At 42.1% G+C, this 26,309-nt stretch overlaps 2 protein-coding genes across 5 annotated transcripts in view; both read left to right on the top strand.

Moving 5' to 3' along the window:
- The window catches only part of TRIP4 (thyroid hormone receptor interactor 4), a 45,961-nt gene extending 43,609 nt beyond the window's left edge, over nucleotides 1–2,352 (top strand). For all 4 annotated transcript variants that reach the window (XR_005008938.1, XM_036734642.1, XM_036734643.1 and 1 more), the window contains one exon: nucleotides 2,049–2,352. Coding sequence is in view for 3 of the 4 variants with exons in the window: in XM_036734642.1 (XP_036590537.1) it covers nucleotides 2,049–2,116 (68 nt within the window). In the remaining variant the exon portion in view is untranslated. The remainder of the gene's footprint in view (nucleotides 1–2,048) is intronic.
- Nucleotides 2,353–7,511: 5,159 nt separating this feature from the next.
- Nucleotides 7,512–26,309, top strand: part of ZNF609 (zinc finger protein 609) — a 218,343-nt gene continuing 199,545 nt past the window's right edge. The window contains exon 1 of the mRNA XM_036734557.1: nucleotides 7,512–7,571. The gene's annotated coding sequence lies outside the window, so the exon portion shown is untranslated. The remainder of the gene's footprint in view (nucleotides 7,572–26,309) is intronic.

Below are 26,309 nucleotides of genomic sequence, written 5' to 3' on the forward strand. Positions count from 1 at the left end.
AGAACTTTGATTGCTCCAGTCTGCTCTTGTTAGCTTTCAATTTCATGACCCCAACACCAAACCTAATGATTATATTGACAGCTTACAAATTTTCCCTCTTTGGTGCTTTGTTCTATTGTGATTGAACTAACCACAACTTTCGGTTTCAGAAACTGCTTGAAATTTACTGAAACTAGTATTTGGAACTTTATAATGCCTTTTGAAGTACTTTAAGGCATTTAAGCTTTAGGGAAAATCCTCCTACTAAAAAGGAATTGCATCAATTTAAGATGTGGAATCCTCAATATAAAGCAGTTAAATGATGTGACCAGGTTGATGTGGTAAATTAGAAGTGAAGCTGAAACCATATCTTAAATGCAGAATTCCCAGGCTTCAGCAGGTCATTCTAGTTTTTTGGTGGTTTTTGTCCTAAGAGCAGAGTATTAGAGTTCAAGATCTCTGCATTATTAAATTCCAAATTTAGTCTGAGTCACACTACCTCATTTTTCTTTTTTTACCATCTATAAATTGAGGAAAACTTTATTTTTGACAGACCCTCAAATAGAAAACAATATGCTCAATAGCTAAGATAATAACTTTCCTATTTTTACTTGTTTATATAACGAGTCAAAAAGAGTACAGATTTTGTATGTGGTGCCATACCTTCCCCCTCTAACTAAGTTTCTAGGTTTTTTGTTTGTTTTGGGTTTTTTTTTGGCCTGGATATCCTGAGGTATAATAATTCCTCAGTCCCTAGTTCTGTCCTAGAAAAGATAAAGGAAAAAAATGGATGATTCTAGAGGAGTCATCTTAAAACAGGGAAGTTTATTATGCTTAGGAATTTAATACATCAAGTTTGTATTACATTTTATACTTTTCAAAGTCACATTCACATTTATCACATCACAACAACCATGCTAAGTCTGTGGAGCCTATATTATTAATCTTGTTTAACAGATGATGAAACTGGAGGTGTATAAAAGTTAAATGAGGTCACACAACTAAGTGGCAGAAGTAGGATTAGATAGACTACAGTTCTGATTTTAATCCAGTGCACTTTCCAGCACCTAACACACACTGCTGTTTTGTTTGATAATGAACATAGATGTGTAACAGTGTGTCTCTGAGATTTTAATACACCTGTATGCTCTAGGAAAATGGTTCTTTTGATTTCCCCTTTTGTCATATACTACTGAGCCTTTTCCCCCCATTTTTTAAGTTAAGACTTACTTTTTAACTGGATATGACTTTGTGTAGGAGAAAGTAAGCTGAACACCATTTTCAGGATAGAAAGACAGGAACCTTGTTAAGATAGCTGTCACAAGGTGACCCCTAAGACTTTCTGATGCTGAATTAGAACCTGTGGTTTCTATTGTTATTGCCCATGGAGGTTGCTTGTTGGGGAGACAGAGGTTAGAGGCTAGCTACATCAGTGACATATTTCTCATTAGAGTTACCTGGGACAGGAAGGTATTTTTTTTTTCTTTCTGAATTTTAAACTTAGAAGAATCTCAGAGCCTGTGAACTCTGCCCTTCTTAGCCAGTGATAGGGGCCCTTTGTCAGTAGAGCATTCATGCGGTTTCTGCTCTACTGTTTGAGGTCACTCCCCCTATTGAGCTCAGAGGCTGCTCTGGGGGTGAGAAGAACTGCTCCTCTCACTGTGGGGGATATTCATACATCACGCCTAGCCAGTTAGCAGGTCCAGCTTTGGGTATCCCACTGTGTGAAGGGCCATTCCTTTATTACATATGTGTGTTGTGCTCACATCAGACACCCTGAAAAAGTGATAGTTTCTTTTTTACTAGCTGTGAAATGAGAAAGACTTCACTCCTTAACTCCTTTGGCAAATACCTACTGGATTTTTTTTTTGTATGTCCTACACAATGCTTCTACTTCTTTCAATTTCTATATAATGGAATTCTAGAGTTTGGAAGTAAGTGTCTGACTCCTGAAGCAAGATAATTGAATGTGACAGGAACAGGGTAACTAGGAGACCTGTGGGTCTACGATGGATTTGCATTGCAAATATAGTTTAAAAAAAATGAGATTTCTTTCTTCTCTTTTACAGGGAAACTGGATTCCAAGATCCATCAAGGAGCAAAGAAAGGGTTAATGAAGCAGAAAGCCACTGTCTGACTGAGAAAAGGAACCTATACTTTGCTGGTGGAGAATCCAGAGTTGTGTGCTTCCTTTGAAGTAGAAGCAGTAAAAATCTGCAGGCTGGACTTCAGCATTGACTGTCTCAGAATATAAACTCTTAACAAACTGTATTAAGTTCTTGGGAGGGTATGGAGAAAGGGTGGAGGGAAGATGCTTACTTCATACAGTGTGCTAAACCTTGTGTACTCTTTATAAAAATAATATTAAAATTCCAGGTCTTTGACAGTTTTTTTTTCCAAGAAAATGACTGGAAGGGCATAAGTGATAAACCTTTTCCTTAGCTTTGAGTTGTATTCCATTTGGGAGATTTTGTTTCTCAGGAAAGCATTTATTTTAAAGGTCTCCTTAGGTAGGGAAGATTCTTTTTTTGCTAAGTAAATCAAGAAGTATTGATTAAGCATCTGCTATATGCCAAATATTGTGTTAGGCTCTGAGTTTGCAAAAGTAATCTGAAGGGGTAGATGGCAAACCTCAAAATGTTCAAGGGATCCTCCAGCTAAAACAGGATAGGACAAGAGGATTTATTAAAACAAGTCATTACCTCCAATTCTGTCTCCTTTTTCTAAACTGATCAATCCAAAAAGCGAGTCAGCTAGTTGTTGCTGGGCACTCATGAGCTCTTTCACTCTCTCTCCTGTCTTGTTCCCCCCCACTTCTTTCTTTCTCTCTCTTTCCCTCATCTTTTCTTTCCCTGCCAAAGCCCCATAGAACTGATTGCTATTTCATGACTGCTATATGGACCTATCTGACAACATTCCTTCAAAAATTTCCACTAAAGAAAAAAAAAAAATCTTCAACAAATGCATCCAAATGTCCCCAAACACTGAAACTAAATCCTCAGATTACACTCTGGCTGCTAGGCCGCAAAGTGGATAGAGCACTAGGCCAGGAATCACGAAGACCTGAGTTCAAATTTGGCCTCGGACACTTATTAGCAAGTCATTTAACTTCAGTTTGTCTCCACTTGCTCATCTGTAAAATGAGGATAATACCAGCATCTACCTCACAGGATGTAAGGATGAAGTGAAATATTTGTAAAAAGCCCAGCACTTTAGATAGGTGATATATAAATGCTTATTCCCTTCCCTTCTGGTCAGTTATGTGCTTTGAAAAACAAGGGGTGCAACTGAAATATGATTATTACCGGTTGGTCTGGCCCCACTTGGGGAAACATTTTGTTTCTGAAGCAGTTCTAGGGAGCTGTTAGAATCTCAGTTCCTGGCTTCTTGAGGAAACTCACAGCCTTAAAATACGTATGTTCTGCTTTTTATAAAGCTATGGCATCACTGGGGAAGTTGGATTCCCTCCAGGAGTTGTGTGCATGACAAAAAAAAAAGGGAAAAAGTACTCTGTGTTATGAATAAGATTAATTTCCCCTTTCTTTAATCCTTCATATTCAGCGTTTATTTGCATTGAAATGCCTACACTCATTATGCATTGATGTTCACTCAACTGTGAACCCTGCTTGCTGCATAGCTCTAGGCACTGGTTCTACATGGCCTGAGTGTTACTGATTCCCAGGCAAAACCTACCACATATTAGCTCATGATGGAAACATGAAATAGTCCTTGCTCTCCTGGATTAACCTGCATGGGAAAAGTAGGAAGGATAGCCCTTCTAAAAAAATTACTTATTGGCCTCACACAGACAGCAGTGCTATTAGCAAATGAAACTAGACTTGAGTTCACTAGGCCGCTAACACGTCTTTCGGTGCTTTGTAACATTTCACACTGACCTTGTAACTCTTGTTTCCAGTTGCAGCCAAAGTGATTGCGCCCCCTTTCGGCTATAACTGGGTCAGTTTTAATAATCTTTTAGCACCTGGAGGGGCAGTCTAATTTTCTTTTATTTTTTTTAAATTTAATTTCATGTTTTTTATTCCTTCCCCTTCTCCTTCCAGTTCCTAAGCCACAATTATCTGCATGCTCCAAAGTTGGTTATGCATGATAATGGAGGCTACCCCTAAGGCCCTAAGAGAGTTGGGCTTTGAGTAAGCTGTTGTGAAGGGGGAAAGAAATTTGCTTCCAAGAAAACCAATTTGAAGAGATAGATGTAGATTTTTTCCACAGTCTTTTAACTCAGAAAGAGCTGGAAACTTCAAGGAGTCAACAGGAGAGCAGGTATAAAATTTGAGTCCCAAGGTTGATTTTTTTTAGGCCATTGCAAATGAATTATACTAAAAAATCACTTTACCTTTAGCCTCCTATTTTATTAATCCCTGTTTATGCTTATTATATGTAAGACTTTAAAATATGCCTTACCAGAGCCCCTGAGCCAGGTTGGGGCTGTTCTGCCCATCCGGAGAATGGCTAACAAAAAGAAAGCATCTATTATACTGGAGATCTGTAAGCTTCCACATCTTAGAACTGGGGGAGAAAAGATAGCCCAAAGGATTTTAATATTCCCTGCAATTCCAATGGCAAGTGCATATTTGCTGCTTCTGAGCCTCTGAACATGCTGGTGGCGGGGTATTGGAAGACACACATAACACTCAGGTTCCAGAGGTTAAGAAAGCTACCAGCACGTGGAAGAGCTTTTTAGCCTCAAGAGGCTAGAATTCTGTAGACAGCATGGTGGTAGGGATATCCACCTTCATAAAGGATGTTGTGTGGGTATGTGTACATCTATGTGTTGGCTGGCCTTATTACTCAAAGGGCAAAACTTGGGTGTGTATGTATGAAATCCTGTCACTTTTCCAATCCAGGTAGAAAGCAAAGGTGTAGAAAAGTTGGTTGGCCAGATTTTGAGGAAGATGATGGGAAGGGATGAGGGAAATAAGGGTGTATCAGTTTAACAAGAAAGGGTGGAGCCAGCCTGAGGAATGTGGCCAAAGAAAAGAGGAAAAATCTAGGGGGGAATGGATGGCACCAGGCAGGAAATGCCCCTGGAAAATGGAAATTAAAAAGACCGGTTTATTAAGCAAATAGAACTCTTTAAATAAGAGCCGAGAATTACTCCAAGAAGAAGGAGAATAGAGCTAAGAAAGGAACAAAAGGTGTCTGAAGGATGTGGGGGAGGGGAACAAAGGAGGATGCAGCAAATTAAAACCCAGAAATGCTTTAAGTAACATAGGACCCCTAAGCACCTTAAAATTGGGGGTACCTAGTTTTACCTTGCAGCAATTCTCACTTATTTAGGCTAGAAGTTTTCACTGAAGGGATCACCATTTTCTTTCTCTCAGTTAAGCTTGTCTCTTTAACTTTGTCCTCTGTAGGATCTGATTCTATTTAATTTTTGGAATTATTGAATAACACTTCTCTAGGAGAGCTCTATTGCTCAGTAACTAATATAGCACCCAATCTCATGCCTAACGCCTCGATAAAACCATATGTATTATAAGCCCAGTATTATTCTCAACCTCAGAGATCAGTTTAGATTTCTGCAAATGGTGGATGTCAGTACCTATTTTCAGACCAAAGAACAATTTAATTAAAGAAAAATAACTGTTTTGCCAGTTATTCAGGTTGGAGGGTCTGTAAAATGGGAGAGGGTTGGATTAGATGACTTCTAAGATGCTTTCCCACTCTAAATCTGATCACATGATGCCATCATTATTATTTTTTATGCCAAGAGTTAGGCCTTCAGTCTATTTGGGCCAAAGGTTAGACATCAATTTTGTCACATAGACTTTCTCTTCAGTCCTTTCTCCCTTTCTCAGTGTGGAATAGTGGATAAAATGCTGAATTTGGTTCAAGAAGCTGTGTTCAAACGTGCAACTTCAAATACGTGGCCATGAGCAAATCATTTAACTTGTCTGACTGAGGTCCCTTATCTGTATAGTAGTAGCTACCTTACAGGGTTTTTAAGCTTAAATGTGATTGTGGAAAGAAAGGCTTTTTCTGCACCCCAAAGTGCTACATAAATATCAACTAATATTATTACTTTTCTAGGCTTGGTGCTTATACAACTGATTCAGACTGCACATTATAGCACCACATCCCTCTGTGGCTAGTATCAGGGATAAAGTTTGTTCCACCATAGTTCAACAACAACCAAAGGGGAGTCATGAAAATTCCCCAACTCAGTTTTAGTTTTGGGGGCATTCCAGGTTCTGGGTTGTATTTCCAAGTCATGGGTTATCCAGAGTGTGAGGGACTATTGAATAGTACCTAGAGATAAGGGAAGAAAGGGAAGTCACTGGAGGCAGGAGAGAGGAAGAAAATAGGCTAGAATCCAGTAAGAGATACAGGCCCTAGTTAAATAGTAAAGAGTAGGGAGCCTCCAAGATAAAGATAAATTTCCATTTGATATGGAAAACGGGGAGGGAGCCTTGGTGAAGGTCATGAAGAGGTCCAGAAATAGGAGGAGGGTTTGGAAAGAACAAGATCACAAGAGTTTTGGGCATAGAATAAAAGATTAGCGAATGGGAAGAGGGAATTTGGGTTATTTCGAGTTGCAGGGAGAAAAGAGAAGCACCAGGGTTTGGTCACCTTTGGGACAGGGAGAAAGGATTGAAATTCCCAAAGGAAAGCAGATCGCAGCAGGTTTTATTATTCCTATTTTAAAGATAAGGACACTAAGGTTCGGTTTGAGGAAGGCTCGAGGCCAGGTCCTTTGCGTCAGCCCAGGCTTTCAGTCTGACGGTTTTTCCAAATCCTCCTGTGAAGGGTGCCTTTATTTTGGGTCTCTGGCTTTGTCCCTTCCAGGTTTTGTTTTTCCTCCTGGGTGGTTACTGATCAATCGATAAACATTTGCTAAGCACCTACCAAGTACTAGGCACTGTGGCTAAGCGCTAGCACCATCAATAGCCCACAACTGGAAGAAAAAAGCGTCCTTGCTTTTCAGGAGACTTCACAGGCCTAAGCTCAGACCTCCATTCCAAGACCAGACAATTTGCTTTTATGAGTTCCTCACTTCAGGTTTCCTCGAACTCCTCGCTCCGCCTCTGTTCTGTTCTCCGGGTTTTCCTGGATTCCTCGCGTAGGAAATCTGCTCTCCAATCCGGGCTCCGCGTGGCCGCGCGTTCCGGGACCAGGATTTGCCTCTTCCATCCGGGTTCCGGGTTCCCCCCCCCCCCCACCGCCCTTACTCCCCGCCCCCCAGCGCTCTCCCGCTCCGTACTCAGGATCTCTTTCCTCCGGGTTTCACCGCGCCGGCCACGAATCCGGATCCGCGGGCCCGATAGTCCAGTGTCCGGGTGTTCTGAGCGGCCCTGGTTGTCCCGGGTCCCTGATCGCGGCGGCGGCTACGGCGGCGGCGGCGGCGGTAGCAGGAGGGACCCGCGGGCCCCCGGACACAGCGGCACCGGCCAGGCCGGGCGGGGCGAGCGGAACCGGGAAGAGGAGGAGAGCCGGAGCCGGGGTGGGGTGGGGGGAGGGGCTTCGGGCACGGATGGCGGCCTGGGGCCCATAGCGGCGGCGGCGTCGGCGGCGGCTCCACGGCCGGGGGCCCCGGGTGGGCGGAGGTGGCGGCTCCCGGGACCGGCCGCGCGGTGAGTCCGGAGCTTTGTGTGGAGCTGGTGGGGGGAGGGGGCGGGCGGGCAGCCGGGGCGGGGGGAGCCCGGGCCCAGGCTGGAGTGGGGGGTGGGGAGGGGGCGGCGCTGAGGGGCCCGGGGCCTGGCGGAGGAGGAAGTGGGGGTTAGAGACTGGTGGAGGGGGTGGCTCGGGCGCGGGGAGGGGAGGTCGTTGCGTGGGAGGGGGCCTTCGAGAAGGGAGGGCGGTCCAGAGCGAAATTCCACGAGTGGAGGGGGATCGGGGGTTGGAGGTGGGTGGCGGGCACTCGGGCTCGGGGGGGAGTTGGCTAGGAGCCCCGCTTGGAGCTGGGACCCAAGGTGATGATAGGTTGCATGGGGCGGGGAGAGTGGTTTTGGTGAACTGTCTGCGTGCTGGTGGGAAGGGGGGGAGCGGGGTGGCAGGGAGTGGGCATCAGGTTGTGGGTGTGTGCCTCTTCCAGCTCTCAGGTCCCATCCACTTCTGTCCTTTTCTTCAAAATGGAGGGATTCCCCAGGCTGAGGGAGCCCTTGCCCTGGGCCTGGCCCTTAACAGCTCTCCTTGTCCCCTGGTAAGGGTTTGTGACCCCGTCCTGCTTGGTAGACCCATGATACCCTTCTCTTCCTTTATGTGTAATTATGGTTGGATCATTTCTGTGCTTTGCTCAGATTCTCCTTCCTCCCTCCGGGGCTGAGGAGGAGGAGGAGGAGGAGACACATCTGACCAATTAATGTGTGTTTGTGAAACAGGCAGCAGCAAACAGTCATTTCAGCTTCTAGGAATTAGGCTCACACAGGGCGGAGAGATCAGAGCCCTTCAGGGGGAATATCTCTGAACAAATCACAGATGATTAAATTCTCTAAGAGGCAGCTTCCTAACCAAATGAGAACTGCCAAGATGGGGGAAAGAGCTTGGCTCTTCCCAGCCATGTGCCCAGAGCTTCCAGGGCTGAGGAGAAAGTCCCTAAGCCCCCACAGGCCTGTCTTCCTCGTACGAGGCCCTGCTCTGTAGCCTTGAGTTAATTTCACCCCTGTGCTGCTTTGTCTGGAGGGAGGGAGCTTTGGTTTGGGCAGTTGTGAGGGGATGACTGCTATGCTGCCACACACAATAGTCGTGTCATTTTATCAGGAGTGCAACCCTAGGGCTGAGAACTGCTGCTTCGGAGATAAACCGGTCCCTCTCACCCGCCTATTGTGTACATAGTGAAGGTCACAGGTTCAAGTCTTGTCTGAGAGCTTTGGATATGCTCCATCTCCCAGGCTCCTCCGTGCCATTTTCTTCCTTTACTAGACTGGGACTCAGCCATTGGAGGAAGCCAGACAGAGAGGCTCTTCTTTTTGAGTGAGGAACAATGCAGAGCTCTTTGGCACACATTTTTCTGAAGAATAGGGGGTGCCAGTGTTGTGCTTGCCTTGTCAGCTAGCGTGCCCCAAGGTGGAGGAGTAGTGTCTGGGAGCCTTCTAGAGGGAATTGGCTCCCAAAAAACATGTCCACTTTCTTTCCAACCATAGAGTCCAGCTCTTGTGACTTGACTGAAATGTGGTCTATAACTTTTGTATTTTTTGTTGGTATGTTGCTGAGGACCTGTACAGGGTTGAGATACAAATGAGATCAAGTACCTTCTTAGTAAAGACTACTTAATAAGTAGTAGTAGGACAATAATTTTTTAAAAGCCACTGGCTTTTCCTACATGGGTATGTTTTCTGGATATGAAACTTTCACTAAGGGAGTGGCCACTTTAATTGCTTCCACTAAATTTCTACTTTGATGCTGCTTCATTTCACGGAGGTGACTTTGGGTTCTGCTGTCACAGACAATTGGGAAGCAGCCTGCTTCTTGAGGACTGTGCCAGTGAAGAGAAAGCTTAGAGCTGGTCTCACCAATTTGCAAAGACTTTGAGTACAAGTGGACACCCACTGGTCCTGTTCCAAAGAGTTTTAGGTAAGCACATTCCCAGAAGGTAGGCCACTAGGTGAATTTCCTTCCCTCCCCCTTCCCGTCACCCCTCCCTCCCCCAGCAACTCAGACTATCTTAAGGAATGGTAGGTTGTGATCTATGTTGTTTGAAGCGATCCATGCTGATGGAAATCAGAAACCCTTAGGAATACTGAAGTAAGAAAAGGAAGTGTTGGCTGTGCAAAATAAAGACTATTTTTTATCAATGAAGACATTGTTGTAGAGGGTGAACATGGAACAAAACATTTGAAATTTGGTTGGCATCAATGAATGGGGAGGAGAAAGATGAGAAATAACTTTGAGGGTGAGACTATAAATAGCCTGTAAATATCCCAGAGAGATAGCATGATGAGGAAGAAAGAGCATTTGGAGTCAGAGGGCCTGGGTTCAAATTCTACTCCAGATACAACCTTTGTGACCTTGGATGAGTAACTCAACCTCCCTGGGTTCAGTTTCCTCATCTGTAGGAACATATCTGTTAAAGAAGGTTGTGCTAGATGTCCTTTGAGGTCCTTTTTGGCTTTACATCAGTGATCCTATAATCACATGACTTGCCAAAATGATATTTACATTCCTCTTGACTCAACAAATCATTAGCTCCCCACAAGATTCTTTTGTGATTCCAATTTGTACACTGAAGAAGATCCTTCTGCTAAAGGAGATTGGAAGAACTTTGAGAAGAGTTCTAATCCCTAGAAGTAGTAGAAAAGAAAACGAACCTCTTGTAAATGGGTAATTTATCTTGATTAGTGGTGTCAAGCTCAGATAGAAAATAGGAGCCACTCTTCTCTGCCTAGGATTCACTGCTGGCCACATGTTGACTTGGCTTTAAAATGTAACATCTATTTTTTATTGTATTTTTACTTGTAAAATACTTCCCAATTACATTTTAATCTGTGTTTTGACACCTCTGATCTAGACTATAGTTTGATAAGAGATATAATATAATGGATCTGTCCGTGATTCCTTGTTCTCCCCTTTCTGTAGACCAAAGCAGCATGACTTTCCAAGTGGATAATAGGATCATAAATGTAGAACTAAAAGAGATTGTACAGGTTATCTACACCACCCTCATTTGATGGGATGAGAAAGTTGAAGCCCAGAGATGTTAATTTGACTTACCCCAAGTTCACACAAGTAGTAAATGGCAGAACAGTGGTTTGAATTCAGATCCTCTGTCTCTTTTCCACTGCCTCAATGTTGGATATTGACTTAAGTTGACATGGTGATATAGAACTTAATTTGGATTTCATAGTATCATAAATTGGGAGCCAGAAGGGACCTTAGAGGTAGTCTAGTGTGACCCCTTCATTTTGCGGTGAGTGTCACATGACGAATAGTATCAGAGGCAGGATTTGAATCTAGGTCTTTCTGAATTTCCTAATGCCAGAACTTATCCAGTTGTTTCTGGAGATGTTTTGAATCCTGCCAGATGCCAGTGGAAGTGGAAGCCTCAAGTTACTTAGTATTTTCTAACTAGTTTTCATGATTTCAGAGTTGGACTCCTTATTATATAGAACATGTAAATGTGTCATTTAGTTTTATCTCTGGAGTGTGTTTCTGTTTTGGGGGCACTTTGGGAAATTTGTGCCTTTTTTGTTTTAGTAGAAAGTTTATACATCTGAATTAGCTATAGAGGTTAGCATTTATTTTGTCTTGGTAAATGGTGCATATGGTACCTGTGTATGTGGTTCCAGTGTATTGTTCAGTGTAGTGTATTGATCATCCTGGTTATAGACTGGGCTTTCTGCAGTAGGCAGCATGTAGTTGCAGCATCTGGATGGAATCTGGGGGTGGAACAGAAGATGGCTTACTGAGGGGTTTGCTAATTGCTGTGTCAGGCAGAGGTGCTATTTCTAATTTAGATGATTGGCTGGCACTGCTGCTTGAGTTCAGCTATACAAGCTAGAAAGTGTGGGTGTCCTACAGAACTTCCTAGAGCTCCTATTTGCTGTGTATTCACCTCTGCTCCTTTGCCTAATAGCATTATGTTGCTTTATATTGCTGTTTTTTCTCCAGTGAGAGCTAGCCATTTGTTGCCTCCTTTGTAGGCAACTGATCATGCATAAGGATACTGCCAGGCAGAGCCCACTCTAGGAACACTGCCACCTTATGTTAGGTGACATGTTGTTTGTGGCTTTCCAACCAGTTTTCTTCCACTTGGCTCTTGAAAATGAGACTGTCAGTTCCCTACAAAAATGCCAAGTGAACTATGAATATACTCATTACAGTTTCCAGGAAAAAGTTGGTTAGAATGGAAAAGGAAGAAGTCATGAGTTGCCTAGTACATGATTTGCAGGTGTTAGGGCTCACCAAGGGGGCCGTGAAGCACTATCTTCACCAGGGAACAGGTAATTCACCAAAGCACCTGCCTCGCTGGGCACGTGGAATTGGCAGCAGCTGTGCAGCCGAGGAGGGATTATTGAGCAGGTGGGTAAAAGAATCATATGCCAGAGTGGCAAGAAAATGCTTGATCTCCTGTGTTTCAGGCTTAGTCCATATGTATGAAATTGTGTTTTCCTTCCCATTTCTCAGTGCATTATGCTGGTGTGTGAATAGAATGATGATGTAGTAAAAGAAAAGGAGATTCTCAGGCTACTGGGTTTCTAGTAGGTTGCCGAGTGACAGAGCTCAAGAGGTGTCCTAGAAGGCTCAATTGTGTTTCTGAGTATCATGAATGTGAAGGAAATGGTGGTAATTTAGGGTTTCCAGTATTTGTTTACTAAAGGGAAATGGGAAAGAGAGAAACCTGTACTTTCAACATTGTGAAAGGAATTTAATTCACTAGCTGGATATCAGGCAACCAAAAAGTTTTTCCCTGTTGCAGAGAGGCTAATTTTTCCAGCTCTGAACATATGATTCTCGTGATAGGGGCAGCTCTTGAGGTTTTTTGTACTGTTTTGTTTTCAGTCTTTCTGAATAACACCTTTGTAACACTTTGCCCTTTGCTTAGGACTGCTTGGTAAAGTCAAACAATCATTGGAGGGCTGAATGATCCGAAAGAGATGTCTTTATTAAATATTTACTTTAAAAAGAACTTTTATTTCCTAATCCTTTTTGGGAAGTTTCCCCCCCATTTGAAGAATCAGCACAAGTCACCAGATTTTCCTTGTGTATCATTTTTTTTAATAAAAATTAATAAGGTATTTTAAGCTTCCCAGGTGTGCATTGTCAGTGCCAAAGAGCATATTGATAGAATTGCTATAACAAGTTGTGCTTGGTGTTTGTTAAGCCTTTTGTTATACCCTTCTAGAGAAGAAACTCAGTATAACTGTAGCTTGTTTGTTGATGGAGGAGGAAACACAGAAAGGCTTAATTGGGTGGAAACATCTGGCCTTCTATTGGATTTCCAAAATACCTCTTCCCAACCCCTCCACACGTACTGATTATAGCGTCAAGGCCCTAGCCTGTTTGTCAGCCCAAATGAGAGAGAGAGGTCTTGAGGGAAAGAGACAGATCAACGGGCCAACTCTTCGACACCCCCCTCCCCCCTTTCTCTGGGGCCAGGCCCCATGGGTTGCTACTGGGGTCATTGACAGGGCAGCCTGGGGCTTTGGTACTGTGCTGTCTGCCCAGGCTCTGCTGGTCTGCTGGATTATTCTAAATGGGAGCCTGGTGGGAACCAGTGTATGGCACTCACTGCTGGGAGAGACTAAGCTCCTTGTATTCCCTAGATAAAGCAACTCCCGTTTTGTTTTTCTTCTCATTGATACCAAGCCATTGCCTAGAGCCACCATATCCTTTTCTATAATTCTTGGTAGTTTGCTTCCTCATGCTTTTCTCCCTTCCCCCATCTCCCATCCTAGTTCTCTGCTCTGAGGACTCTACTAGCAGCTTGGAAACACTAATTACTGTAGCTATTATAGTCACAGCCCAGATCCTCCACCTCCTTCCCTCTCACCCTTTTCTGTCTTCCCCCTCCTTCTCTCAACAGCAGGAGTTGAACTGCAGTCTCATGAGCACAGTCAGATGTATGAATGAGCTTTCTATCTTGTCAAGGCAGACCTCCAGATCTGACAGGGCTGATTTTTCATGCCTCTTTTGCCGTTTTTACATAGATCAGAGTCCTAGAAACTAGAAATAGCAAATACCTATTAGGTCATATTTAGTCCATCACTCAGGGATAAGCTTAGGAGCTTTTCTCTTGTTTCTGTTAGGTTTGTTAGTGAGAACAGTTGGCTATCAGGTATTTTCTGACTACTTTCTTACCATTGGCCTTTCTGGCCACTAGCTATGGCAGGCTTTGCTCTAAGTTTTGCTTCACATTTCAGATTGAATGCTCTTTCTACTTTTGTCTCTCTTGATCTTTGAGAGTATCTTTGTGGATTCCTCCAATGTATGTGTTCTTCCAAAAGACATTCATTTTTATCCTCTTGTGCTAAGCACAGTGCAGCATGTGGTAGGTAATAAAAAAACCTGGAAAATGTAGGAAGTTTTTAGGAAATCTTTGTGGGGACAAATGTTGCTTTTCTCTCATTGGTCAGGGGCCTTTCCTATCCCTGCCTTTTGTTCATCTCTCTGTGTGGGTGAATTTTTTTTTCCATGGTTTAGTTATTGTTTCTATAAGATACCATCTGACTGGGCAGGGGGAATCCTTTTTAGGAAGATCCCATTTGAACATTTCTTTATTTTGCTCTGACTCTTTGGATCTAGTGGTATGGCAGAAAGAACATGAGAGTAGGATGATTTGGAAGATCTGGGTTCCAGTCACCATCCTAGCTAGACACCTACCTGGGCCTCAATTTCCTTATCCATGGGGTGATTGGACTAGATCTCTACAATCTCTTCCAGCCTTAAGATTTCTATCATTTAAAGCTTGAATAAGGAATTTGGCATTTGTGGGGAGCAGATATTGGGGTGAAAAGATTGAAGCTAAAATAAGTGGGAATGAACTGTCTTTATACTATACACTGCTAGACCTGTTGGATGGAGCACTTACCTTAAGCTCTGCTTTTGCTACAGGGCACCACCATTTGGAATTGCCTGTGTATCGGTCTCTTCTTTCTAGATGAATTCCAGAAGCAGTGATTTATTGAGTGTATTCATAGAGATGTTTTTCTCTGACTCTTCTTGGCCTAGCTTTAACCCCAGCGACCTAGGAAAGGTAACCAGAGCTCATGTTGCATCATGATGAAATAGAAGGGACACTGAAATTAGCAACACCTGGGGTATTCAAATCTTTGTGCTGATATTTAATAGCTGTTGCATCATTAACTCTCTGAGATTCAGTTTCCTCTGCTGTAAAATGGGGATGATAAAACTCAATGCTACTGTCTCACAAGAGGCATGTTGTAGAGTGACTCTAGAGAGCTCTCCTTGGAGTCAAAGAACTGGGTTCAAGTCTTGCCTCAGACATAATTGTGGGCAGGTCCTTTAACTTTTTTTCTTTTTAGAGGGGGGAAGGCAGGGAAGTTGGGGTTAAGTGACTTGCCCCAGGTCATACAGCTAGTAAGTGTGTACAAGTGTCTGAGACCACATTTGAACTCAGGTCCTCCTGACTCTAGGGCGGGTGCTCTACTCACTGCACCACCTAGCTGCCCCGGTCCTTTAACTTCTTAATTCCTCGACTACTTGTTTTAGACTTTGGAGGAGTTTCTGGTCTGTGCTGGTGGAGGGAATTCCACAACAGTAGTCCCCTGCATTGATGAAATCCAAGTCAGAATGGGGGAAAAAACCAAAAATCAACTACCTGTATCTCACAGGGTTGTTGTGAGGACAGTGATAATATTAAAAGTCCTGTTAATGAGGAAAGACTTCAGTTTGAGGGAAGAATTTGCCCCGTGGTCTGTGCAGGTTTTGTTGCTTAGCTTTGGTGTTCAGGCCTAAGGCCTTTGAGTCACTTTGATTTGGATTCTTTGAGTCTACAGGGGCCCTTTCAGATTCCTTGGGGGAGGGGGTGGGCAGGCCTCCATTTTGTTCATTTAGCAGAAAGCCTGCTTTGAATTGACACGTTTGAATAGCTTCAGTATGTCCAAACTATTTTAGTTGGTAAATGTTTCTGTCCTTTTAATGTTAAAAATAACGTTTGATACCAGATCCTTTTAGTGAAATTCCCTCTTGAAGAGCGCAGTGAAGATGGTAATTGTGTTGGGTAACTGCAAGAATTTGCAGGTTCACAGGAATTGTGGGGGAGTTCCAGCAAGGTTTCATAGCCAGGTCGATAATTCCCCAGGTTAGGATTTTTGTTGGAGATACCAGATTAATACTGGGATTTGGGGCTTCTGATAATAGCCATGTATTGGCTGTTTAAAGAATGAATCCCCTCCCCAATTTGTATCACGATCTTGTGTTTGATTTGCCTCAGTACTGTGGTAGTAATTGTATTGAAATATTCACTTAAAACATTCATCATCTGTCACTGAAATATCTTGTGTTTGTGTGTGTGAAATTACTGATTATAATGGACCCACAAAAAAGAGATATTGCTTTGTTTTGCTACCTGTTGTATTGGGTTTTGCTGTTATCTGCTAGATTAGTTAGGACTAGATTAGGAAAGGAAAAACACCGAACAATGAGTGAACTCAGACTTAAGGAAAAGGCTTCTTTTAGAAAGGCTCTGATTTGTTATAGGCTTTTAGAAGGATTTGAATCAGGAATATGAGTAATTTGGAAAGATTGGTGGAAAACCTCTTGTGGCATGTCTGAGATAGGGAATTGGAAAGTGGGCCAGGCTGGTTGTAAGAGCCCTGGGGACATGAGGCCACACCTTTAACTCTTTGATCCAGGTGGTTTGGCCATATTGCATGCTGGGACCTGTAGTTCCTCAGGCAGTACCTCCATGTTAAAAGGCATGTTAATCTCTATTGTGTTTGCAGAAGTGTGCCCTATTAAAGACCCTTGGCAGATATCAACATGCCTTCTTGGTGGGAGTGTTGCAGGTCTGGCTCAAAGGAAGTTTCACTCATAGGTGTAGAAGTATGTTTCTATATCTCCTTGGGCCTTGGCTACAAACTGTAGAAATTGGTGTGCAGTTAGTTCATTGTCACTGTTTGGCTTGGTTTTAGAATTGATCCTTTCAGCATATGGGTCTTAGAGTGGTACCTAAAGGAAAATTGGAAGAAAGAGAAGTGGTATCCTGAGAAGGCAAAATGACTTCAGTTTTGTTCTTCCCTAGTTTTCAGTAGTAGGTATTTGGTTCCCTGAGACATTTTTAGGTTTAGGGAATGGACCTTTTTCTAAAGTTGAAACTAGTGCTGTTTATTGGTGGTAGGGTGTAGGCTGTTCATAGGCTAGGGAGGGAATAAGGACCAGGCTGTTGATATCAGCATATTGCTTGGGATTTTTTTTTTAAAGTTCTTAACAACTTACTTAGTAGTGAGATAGGTAATGTTGAGCCCTTCTGTGGGTTGATACTCACCTGTGATCCATTGCTTTCCTGAAATTAGAAGTCCCTCTCTGTGTCATAAGGAACTTCCCAGAAGGATCCTGCCACTCAATACTTTTCCTGTTCAGCCTTATTGAGGTAGAGGTAGTCTCAGGTTAATACCAGAAGAGTTCAGCAGCATGGGAGGAAATAGCTTTTGGTGTGTGTTCCCTTCTTCTGACTGCTTCTCTGGCTGGCATTCCTGGAAGTTAATCAGGGTGAAAATTGCAGTCAGTCATGTCTGGGAGGCACCAGAGGCTGACCCTGAGGCTCTGTAACCCAGCTTCCAGCTGAGCAGTGCTTTTCCCTAATACAACCTAGGCATCAGTTGCTTATGAGTATTGTATGAGTTGGGTCTCTATGAGTTTTTCTTCTCAAAGGACTAAAGGAAAAGGCCTAGCAGCTCTTGCCCTTCTCTCTCATCTAGGGTAATTCCTTAGGGTAGAAGGGCTTTTTCATGGCCCTGTTTAAATATAAATTCAAGGGGTGTGCCTAGCTCACCAGCTCAAAAAGTGAACTTTCAGGTTTGTTTCTGGTGCTTTGGCTTCCTTCCCACACATAGTTGTGGTTTTAGAAGGCCTAGTACATATTTCAGCAGTGTAAAGATGAAGATGTCTGAAGTCTATTGTACCTAGTGGAGAACTTTCTCTCCTTTGACTTGCAGGCTGCAGTTGCTCTTTTACATTCCCTGCTTGTTTGCTGCTCTGTCCATCCCTTCCTCAACCCTTCCAGTTCTTGATTAATCATCTTGTTTCCTTCCCTTCCCTCTATCCCCTAGCTAGCCGAGATCCGGGACATAGGCTAGACTCTACAACTGCCCTGGAGCTAAGTACTCTAGTTAATATGCATGAGGTGTAGCAACCAGTATCCATCTTTTTGTTTGGTTGGGTGAAGTCTGGGGACTCTGCTGAGCCAGCCGGCAGCCTCTGCTATTTGCAGTGGCTGGGGGTAGTGTTAGAACTTGTAGACTGCGTCTTAGTTAACATCGACTTGAGTGTTTCTAGTCAAACCTTCCTAAGGAGACCACCTGTGTTCCACAGAAATAAAGCCTTGTTAGTAGCTTATCTTTGATAGCTTCTGATACTTTCTGTCCTATATAACGATGCTAAGAAAACCTAGCATTTCAGGTGAATGTGCATTCTATAAAGGGTAGTCTCCTATTTCACTTCATCTTTCTTTTACACTTTGGTATACATTATACTTGAATCCATATATTCTTAATATTTATTTGAGACAAGTAAATTCTGATGTTAGATTTTCAGCTTTAAAGCAGTTATTACTCCTTCAAGCACGGTTTTAAATATATGTATATATTTAAGATCTCTTCTAGCTTTGGTTCTGTGATCCAGTGAAATCTGTAGGGTTAGAGAAGGTACCTGAGGAGCCAGTTCAACCTAAATTGTGAACTGCTGCTCTTTGGAGAGTGAGTTCTTTTTAGCCACCTGCTTTGTAAGGAGGAAAAAGTCATTGGAGCCACAGAGTTTTGGTTTGTTTTTGGTAAGACCTGTTCCAAGTTGGGGGAGAACTCTAAGCTGCCAGTGCCTTGACCAAGGTTTGTCCTCTTGATCCTTAGGTATAGATTAGAGCTAGAAGACACTTTAGGGGTCATCTGAGCCCAGCACCTTCCTTTGACACATGAGAAAACTGATCTCAAGGCATTACAGAGCTTGTCCAAGGGCACATGGCTAATGACTGGTGAGAGGCAGTGTGCTTTAGTGGGGAGAGCACTGGGTTTGGATCCTGGCTCTGTCAGTTCCTCCCAAGTGCCTTTGGGCAAGTCACTTCAGGTCTCTAAAGTGTCTCTGAAGCACCTCAGTGTTAAAATGAGGGCACTTGATTTTTCAATTTTTTGATAACTGTATTTCAGTGTAATTTGTTTCCTTTGCAGTCCTATGTATTTTATTTTATTCATTTAAAAACATCATTCTGGGGAGGGGGTCCATAGCTTTCACTAGACTGCCGAAGGGGGAGCTCCATGACTCTGAAAAAAAGTTAAGAATTCATGTACTATGTGGCTGCTAAGTTGCCTTTTAGCTCAGACTATGACCCTATAAGTGGCAGAACCAGGATTTGAAATCAGATTCTTTTATTCCAAATCCAGTACTCTTTTTCACTGCAGTACTTGTTATGCTACCCTGTAAGAAATGGGAGGAGGAGTTTTGTTTCCACAGAACCAAAAGTGTGCTTCCCCACCCTCCCCCCACCCCAGCTTTAGTGGAGACCAGGCCTCAAGGTCGGTCAGGTGAGAGGTCAGAGGCTTGTATGCATGTGCATACTTTTTGAGAAGGCAATCTAGGGAATTAGAGAGGCCAAACCCACTTGAACCTGTTCAAGCTTATCAAGGCCTACTGATTTGCATCATTTGCATATGTTAAAGAGGGAAAGTAGGGGAAGTAAAAGAATATAGTTTAATCCTAAACTAAGACAAGGAAAATCTAATTAACTTCACTTTTGCTTCTGTATCCTTATTATCCTATTTATATAAACTGTATAACCTAGGAAAACTATGTAAAAAACAAAGATTGTAAACTAACCATAACTCTAGCAGGAGTGGAGGGAATGGTTACCCCTGCTCCTGCAGCTGTATCAGTGTGAGTGTTCCTGTGAGCACTACACCTGCTCTCTCGGGGAGCGTAATAAAATGCCTTGCTCTGCCCACTCTGACCTTGAGTTCTTTGGGTGTGAATGGGCAAATCACATGGATTTTCCTAGGGTCAAGTGAAGGGAAGCAACAGGCAGCGGAAGCTCGCCGGGCTTACTCCTGGATCTTGTCTTGGGGTGTCCTGTGAACCCCACTGCGGTGTTAAGAGGGCTACCACTCTGGATTCCCTTGGGGAACCCTGTGGTCTGCACGGCCTTTAAGAGGGGACATCACTTGGGACTTCCGGCCCTGTCTTGGGAGCCTTGTGATCTTACCGCCATCCTAAGGGGCCATCGCTTGGGTCTTCCTTAGGGTCTGACCCCTAGGAGGCCCTGTGATCCCCACAGATTAAGGGATGGCTACCACTTGGTCTTCCTCTGGGAGTCCTGTGGTCTGTACAGCCTTCCCTAGGGATTATCACTGGGTTCTTCCTCAGGACTTTGGCCCTGCCTAGGAAGTCCAGTGATCTCCAAAACCACGTTTCTCACATACCCCAAATGTCATACACATGATAGGTATTCAGTTTAAAAAAAAATTAGTTCACAGTGGCTTATAATACTATCATGACAAGGTAGTGTTTGAGATAGTCCTTTTCACTTACATTCATTCCTTTTGGCTTTTGAGGAAAGGACAGTTTGGGAGATCCAACAATGTCTGAGATCATAGTATGTAAATAGTGGCAGAATCACAAATGCAATTCAAGTATTCTAACAATAAATCCAGCATGTAGGTCTGACCCAGTTGTGTGTGGTAGACTTCCTGTGGTGCTTCAGCAGACCTCTCATATTAGAAATTTTCTTTGCAATCTCTTCTGTCTGTCCCTGTTTTTCAAACTGCCATTAACTCTAGGGTCTCATTATCATCTTTACATTGCCTGGCCCTTGCAACCAGAGAATCTGACTGCTTGAGCTTCTCTGCTGAAAGGCACCTAAAGGGGAGAACTCTTTTTCTTTAAGGTGAGAGGTGTCTTGAGTGAGGCCCAAGGGGAAAAGAGGGCTCTTAATCATTAAGTATAGGGGCTGGGAGAAAGGTTAAGTTTAGGCTCATCCCAGAGAAATAGCCTGTGGTGCAGAGTAAACCAGTACATAGATCCCCATTTACCCACCCTAGAGGAGGTGGTCCTTTCCTGGAGGGATAGCTTAAGGCTCTAGTGAGCCTTTCCCCACTTACCTCTTAGGAATAGCTTTATTTTTCACTTCTGGGCAGTGCTTTATGAAGATACTAAGTGTGTGTGGGAGAAAGAAGGAGATAGGTCATAGGCAGTGGGAGTTCCCTAGATCAGTTCTGGCTGAAATATATGTGAAAATAGAAGTCAAATGACTCTCCCAAGTTCACCTAGGTTAGGTAGTTTAGGGTTGGGATTTGAACTCATTGTTTTTTAAGTCCAGGATCAGTAACTTTGATCACTGTACCACACTATCAGAACAGCAAGTGGGCCAACCTGACTAGAAGCTAAAGAACACAAGGGACAGTGTTGCATAATAAGCCTGGACTTAAAAGTCTAACAGAGGAGTTGCTATTTTATCCTAGTCAGGAGGAACTGCTAGAGCTTCTCAAACATGGGGACAATGTGAATATCACTTTGCAGCTGTGTAAAAGCTTCATTCTGGAGAGGGAAGGTGGTTGTGAGTGACATTAGGACATAAGTGGACATAAGGAGAGATGGATGAGAGAGAGGTAGAAACAATAAAATTTAGCAACTGATTGGGAGGGGAATGAAAGAGAGTGAAGACTTGAGGATGATTCCAAGGATTCAAACAGGGTATCTGAAAGGATACTGGTGACCTTAAAAGAAATAGGTAATAGAAGAAGAGAGGAGGGTCTGAGGAGAAAGATGAATTCTGTTATGAACACATTGAGTTTGAGATGCCTCTCCAATTCAGAATGTCTTCTAAGCAGTTACTGATTTTGGGACTTGAGCTCAAGAAAAGAATCTAGGAGTCATTTATATAGAGATGTTAAATCCATGGGGGCTGAAGAGGTCAAAAAGTTAGAAAGTATAGAGAGACGAAAAGAAGGAAGACTCTAGACAGAGCTTCGGGGACACACAAAAGAGAAAGAACGGAGGTGACTATTCATTGAAGGAGACTGAGAGATATCTATGCACATAGGAGGACCAGGAGAGAGCAATATCACGAAAACCCAAGGAGGAGTGTCCAGGCATGGAAGGTGGTTGGCAGTGTTAAATGCTACGGAAAAGTCAGGAAGGTTGAGGACTGAGAAGAGGCTATTGCATTTGTCAGTTAAGAGGTTATTGCTAACCTGGGAGAGTACAAGCTTCAGTTTAGTTGTGAGATCAGAAAGCAGAAAACAAGAGATTGAGAAATGAGTGAAAGGAGAGCAAAGGACATGGAGACTGGGAGTAGTATAGTTTAAAAAAAATTGGCTGTGAAATGGAGGCGAGAGAGAAAGATATCTTGAGGGGATAGGAGGTGAAATAAAGGCTTTTTAAGTATTAGTTATGCTTATGCAAGGAAGAATTTACCCCAAACCCACCTTCTGGGAGCTTCCCAAGCAAAGGAGTCCCTTCTTAAACACCTTATCTAGTACAACTTTAGTTCCATGAACGTAGGGACTGTGTTTTGTTTTGTCTTTGCACAATGCATTTCACCTAGTTGGCATTTAAATGCTGGTTGAGTTGGATTGAGTATCTCTAATCTACCAAGATTTACCCTTCACTAAAAGAAACAAACAAAAACTTCCATTAATTCTTTCCCAGCTTCAGTCTGTTGCCCCATCTCTCTTGTTTTTTTTACTGCCAACCTTCTACAGAAGTTTGTTCTTGCTCTATCCAATTTCTCACTATCCATTAATTTATTAACACTTTGTTAATGTGGCTTTCCTTTCCCATCTGTCTATAGAAGTTGCTTTTCAAGATTATAGTTGACCTCACTTAACCAAACCTCTTTCAGATAATGTATGTACATTTATTCATAATACATAAAATTCTCTTTTTGGTGATCAGCTTCATTTATAACCTCTAACTACATAGATGACTCCCAAATTTTTATTTATTGCCCTTGCATTTCCTCTGAACTCCATACTCACATTTTCAAATACCTACTATATATCTCCTACAGAAGGTCTCACCAGGATTTTTAGCTCAGAATGTTCAGTAGTGGATTTATATTCTTTTTTTTCCAAAACTTCTTTTTTGTTGTACCCCTTTTTATGTTAATTAATGGCACCCGTCTGCTCTGCTTTGCTGTCTTGAAATTTCAGTCACCTTTGTCTTTTCTTTCGTTCTCATTTTGCACATCTGGTCACTTGTGGTGACTGACTTGTGCTACCTTTGAAACCTGTCATCTCTTCAACTGCTACCACCCTTGTTCAAGCCCTCATTACCTCTTGCCTGGATTAATGTAGCAACTTTCTAGCTGCTTGCCCTCCAGTCTCTTCCTGCTCCAGTACATACTACACACTAGTACAATCTTCTGGATAGATTCCATTGCTAAAAGACTTTGTGGCTCACCATTGCCGAATGAGTAAAGTCTTAAATTAGCCAGGCATTTGAGGCCCTCTATAATCTGATTTCAGCCTACCTTTCTGGGTGTATTTTGTGCTACTTTCCTTCAGAAATAATAATGATAGCTCACATTTATAAAGTGCTTACTAAGTGTCTTCCCCTCAGTCTTGTGAGGTAGTTAAATTCAAGTATTATTATCCTTGTTTTACAGATTGGGTAACTGAGGCTGAGAAAGATTAAGTGATTTGCTCAAGGACACTCAGCTGATAAACTTTGAAGGTGGCATATAAACCTAGGTCTCCTGGTTCCATGTCTGTTTTTTCCCTTTATATCAGGCTGGATCCCATATGTTCCAGACAAACTACACAGTTCCTTGATCTTAGCTAACACTTAACACTTTTTGTACCTTTGCTGAAGCCATATCTCCACACTTCCTCATCCCCACCCCCTTGTTCTTGAAATTGTTGTTTTAGCTTCTTCATGAAGCCCTCTTTAATTTGAATTCTGTGATAGTACACATTTGTATAGTATTCTCAGGTTTTTTGAAGTGCTTTATATTCATTACATTTCATTATTCATTTGATCATATTCAATGTACTACATTTTTTTAAACTACCACTCACTGTGGTTTGTATTAATTACTTGTGTATGTCATATTCTTACTAGATTCTTGATGGCAAGAATCTTAATTTTTGTTTTTTGTTAATTTTCTTAATTGTTGTTTTCTCCATGGTACCTATGGAAGGCACAATGCTTTCATGTAGAAGGTACATAAAAAATATTTGTTGAATGATGTTTCAGAATGTGGCTGCTGGTCATAAGCATTGTCCACTTTTAGCTGCCACATTTAGCTGAGTGATGGACAGATATTCCTTACTATATGTTAAAGCTTGTCTCTGTTTCCATTTGTAGTTGTTGTTTGATTTTACCCACTTAGATTTAAGATGTAGCTAATGCCTTTACTCAGATGTTAAGTGTTTGATTTATTTAAAAAATGTCTCTGATATTGAAATTATTAGCAATTATTTTGCTCCTTAACCTGAGCATTATCCTGGATAGAGGAAGTACTGTTGAATCCCTATGGATAGAAACATGCTTTAACAAAATGTGACAAAACCAATCACTTTGAATAAGCTTGCTTACTGAAAGATAAGATAGGGGAAGCTAGGAAAGATCAATCTGAATAGGAATAATACAGGACACATATAGGGTGGTGCTATGCTTTGTTAGGAGGAAATTGCGGGGGCGGGGGTGGGGTGGGGGGGGTAGGTGTTTTGGTTTTGACAATTCTTTTCTAGGGCAGATGGTTTTGGAGTCCACAGAGAATGGTCTAGATTTTGTCCCAGTAGTTGAATAAGTGTCTATGCTGTTCATGTATAAACTATATCAAATTATTTGCCTTTTCAATGAGGGGAGAAGGCAAGAGAGAATTTGGAACTCAAAATTTAAAAAAAAAGAAATATTAAAATTTTTACATGTAATTGGAAAAAATATGTGCCAGCTCAAATAGGGGAAAAAAGTGCCTATGAGTGAATTATGACTAAAAAGTCGTGATTGAAAACACAATTAAGATCACTATTCTTTTGGGAAAGGGAAACTTCAAAAACGTCCATCACAGCTTTAGAAAATTGGAATAGTTAAAGTATTACTCCACAGTGATGTTATGTCATTATATTACTATATGAGTCAAGGATCAGAAAGACTATGATAGTCTTTGGAGATACGATAGTCTATGCTGATTGACATATTAACAGTTTATGGAGAGGAAAAAGGCACCTTTCAGAAGATGGAATGGTTTCCCAGTTAGGAAAACCTGTAAAATGCGGTACAACCTATAGAAACGATCTGGACCAAGAAAGAATTTGAGGTGCACATTTCAAGTATCTGTGCTTTCATCTAAATCCTCATTACAGTTTCCGAGCAAGAGGTCCAGTGCAGAGAGACAGACGTTATTGACTTATGTCTGTTGGGGACACCAAAAGAGTTTATCAGCTTTCTTTGGGAATACGCTTCAACCCACTGTGACTTTGCCAGAATGTCCTATAATCCAACTCAAATTTCTCTGTCTCATCCAAAAGGTTATAATGAGAAATTTCGTCAAGATATCTTGCTAAATCATCATGGTATGTTATACCTGTAACATTCCCCCTTAACATGTCAGGCCAGTAGCACTGTCAAAAAAAAGGAAGTGTTATTTTGGCCTGATCTGTTCTTACCTGGTAGTGATCAAAGTTCCTGCGTTATAGTAGTTCACTGGAAAAAAAAGGAAAATAATCCCTTGGTTATATATCATTGCTTTTAGCTATCGGGTCTTACTTTAAAATGGGGTCATGAAGAGTCAGACATGACTGAAAATGACTGAACAACAACTTAATCTTCCCTTCTCATCACATTTTATATTTTATAATTCTTTCTAATTTCCATTTCTGCCTTCCATAAATTGCAGTTAATAACAGCTGACATTTATATAGCACTTTGAGATTTGTAGAACACTTTACATACGCTATCTCATTTTACGCAAATAAAAATTTACACTGTGAAATATGTATTACCTGCCTGTGTAAGTGAATACAGGCATTATCCTGTGTACATTTTACATATTAAGAAACTTAGAATCAGATTAAATCAAAAAGCTTGTAAGTATGTGAGACATATTTTCAAACACAGGGATTCTTGACTCCAAGTCTATCAGGCTATCTACTGCTGTTTGCTTTTTAAAGCTCTTCATCACCTGGCCCTGTCCTACTTCATCAACTTTTGTTACACCTTCCTCACTTCCATGGACACTGGCCTTTCTGCTGTTCCTCCAAAAAACCTTTCTTCCTGTCTCTCTGCTTTTTTGCTATCTCCCATGCTTTAAATTTTCTGTCATCTTATCTCTGTTTCCTGGGTTCCTTCAAGTTTCAAATCCCACCTTGTTCCAAAAGCCTTTTCCCATCTTCTCCTTTAATGCTAGTGCCTTCCCTCTGAGATTCTCTCCAGTTTATCCGATATATATCTAGTGTGTATATATTTGGTTGCCTGTTGTCTCCCACATTAGATTGTGCATCCCTTGAGTTGAGAGCAGGGACTGTTTTTGCTGTTCTTTGTGTCCCCAGTTTAGCACAGTGCCTGGCACATAGTAGGCATTTAATAAATGCTTGTCGACTTAAACTATTGCCTTAATTGCTAATAACAATCTCTGTTCTGGTCTTAATTGACAAAGAAAATGTACATGAGTCACTGTGAGTAGAAAAGATCTCCCCACAGGTTTTGAATCAGCTTAAAGGTGAAATTATTGAGATGGTAGAACTTACAGCTTTGGAGCAATAAAA

Source organism: Trichosurus vulpecula, chromosome 8 (genome assembly GCF_011100635.1).
Source record: "Trichosurus vulpecula isolate mTriVul1 chromosome 8, mTriVul1.pri, whole genome shotgun sequence".
NCBI lineage: Eukaryota > Metazoa > Chordata > Mammalia > Diprotodontia > Phalangeridae > Trichosurus > Trichosurus vulpecula.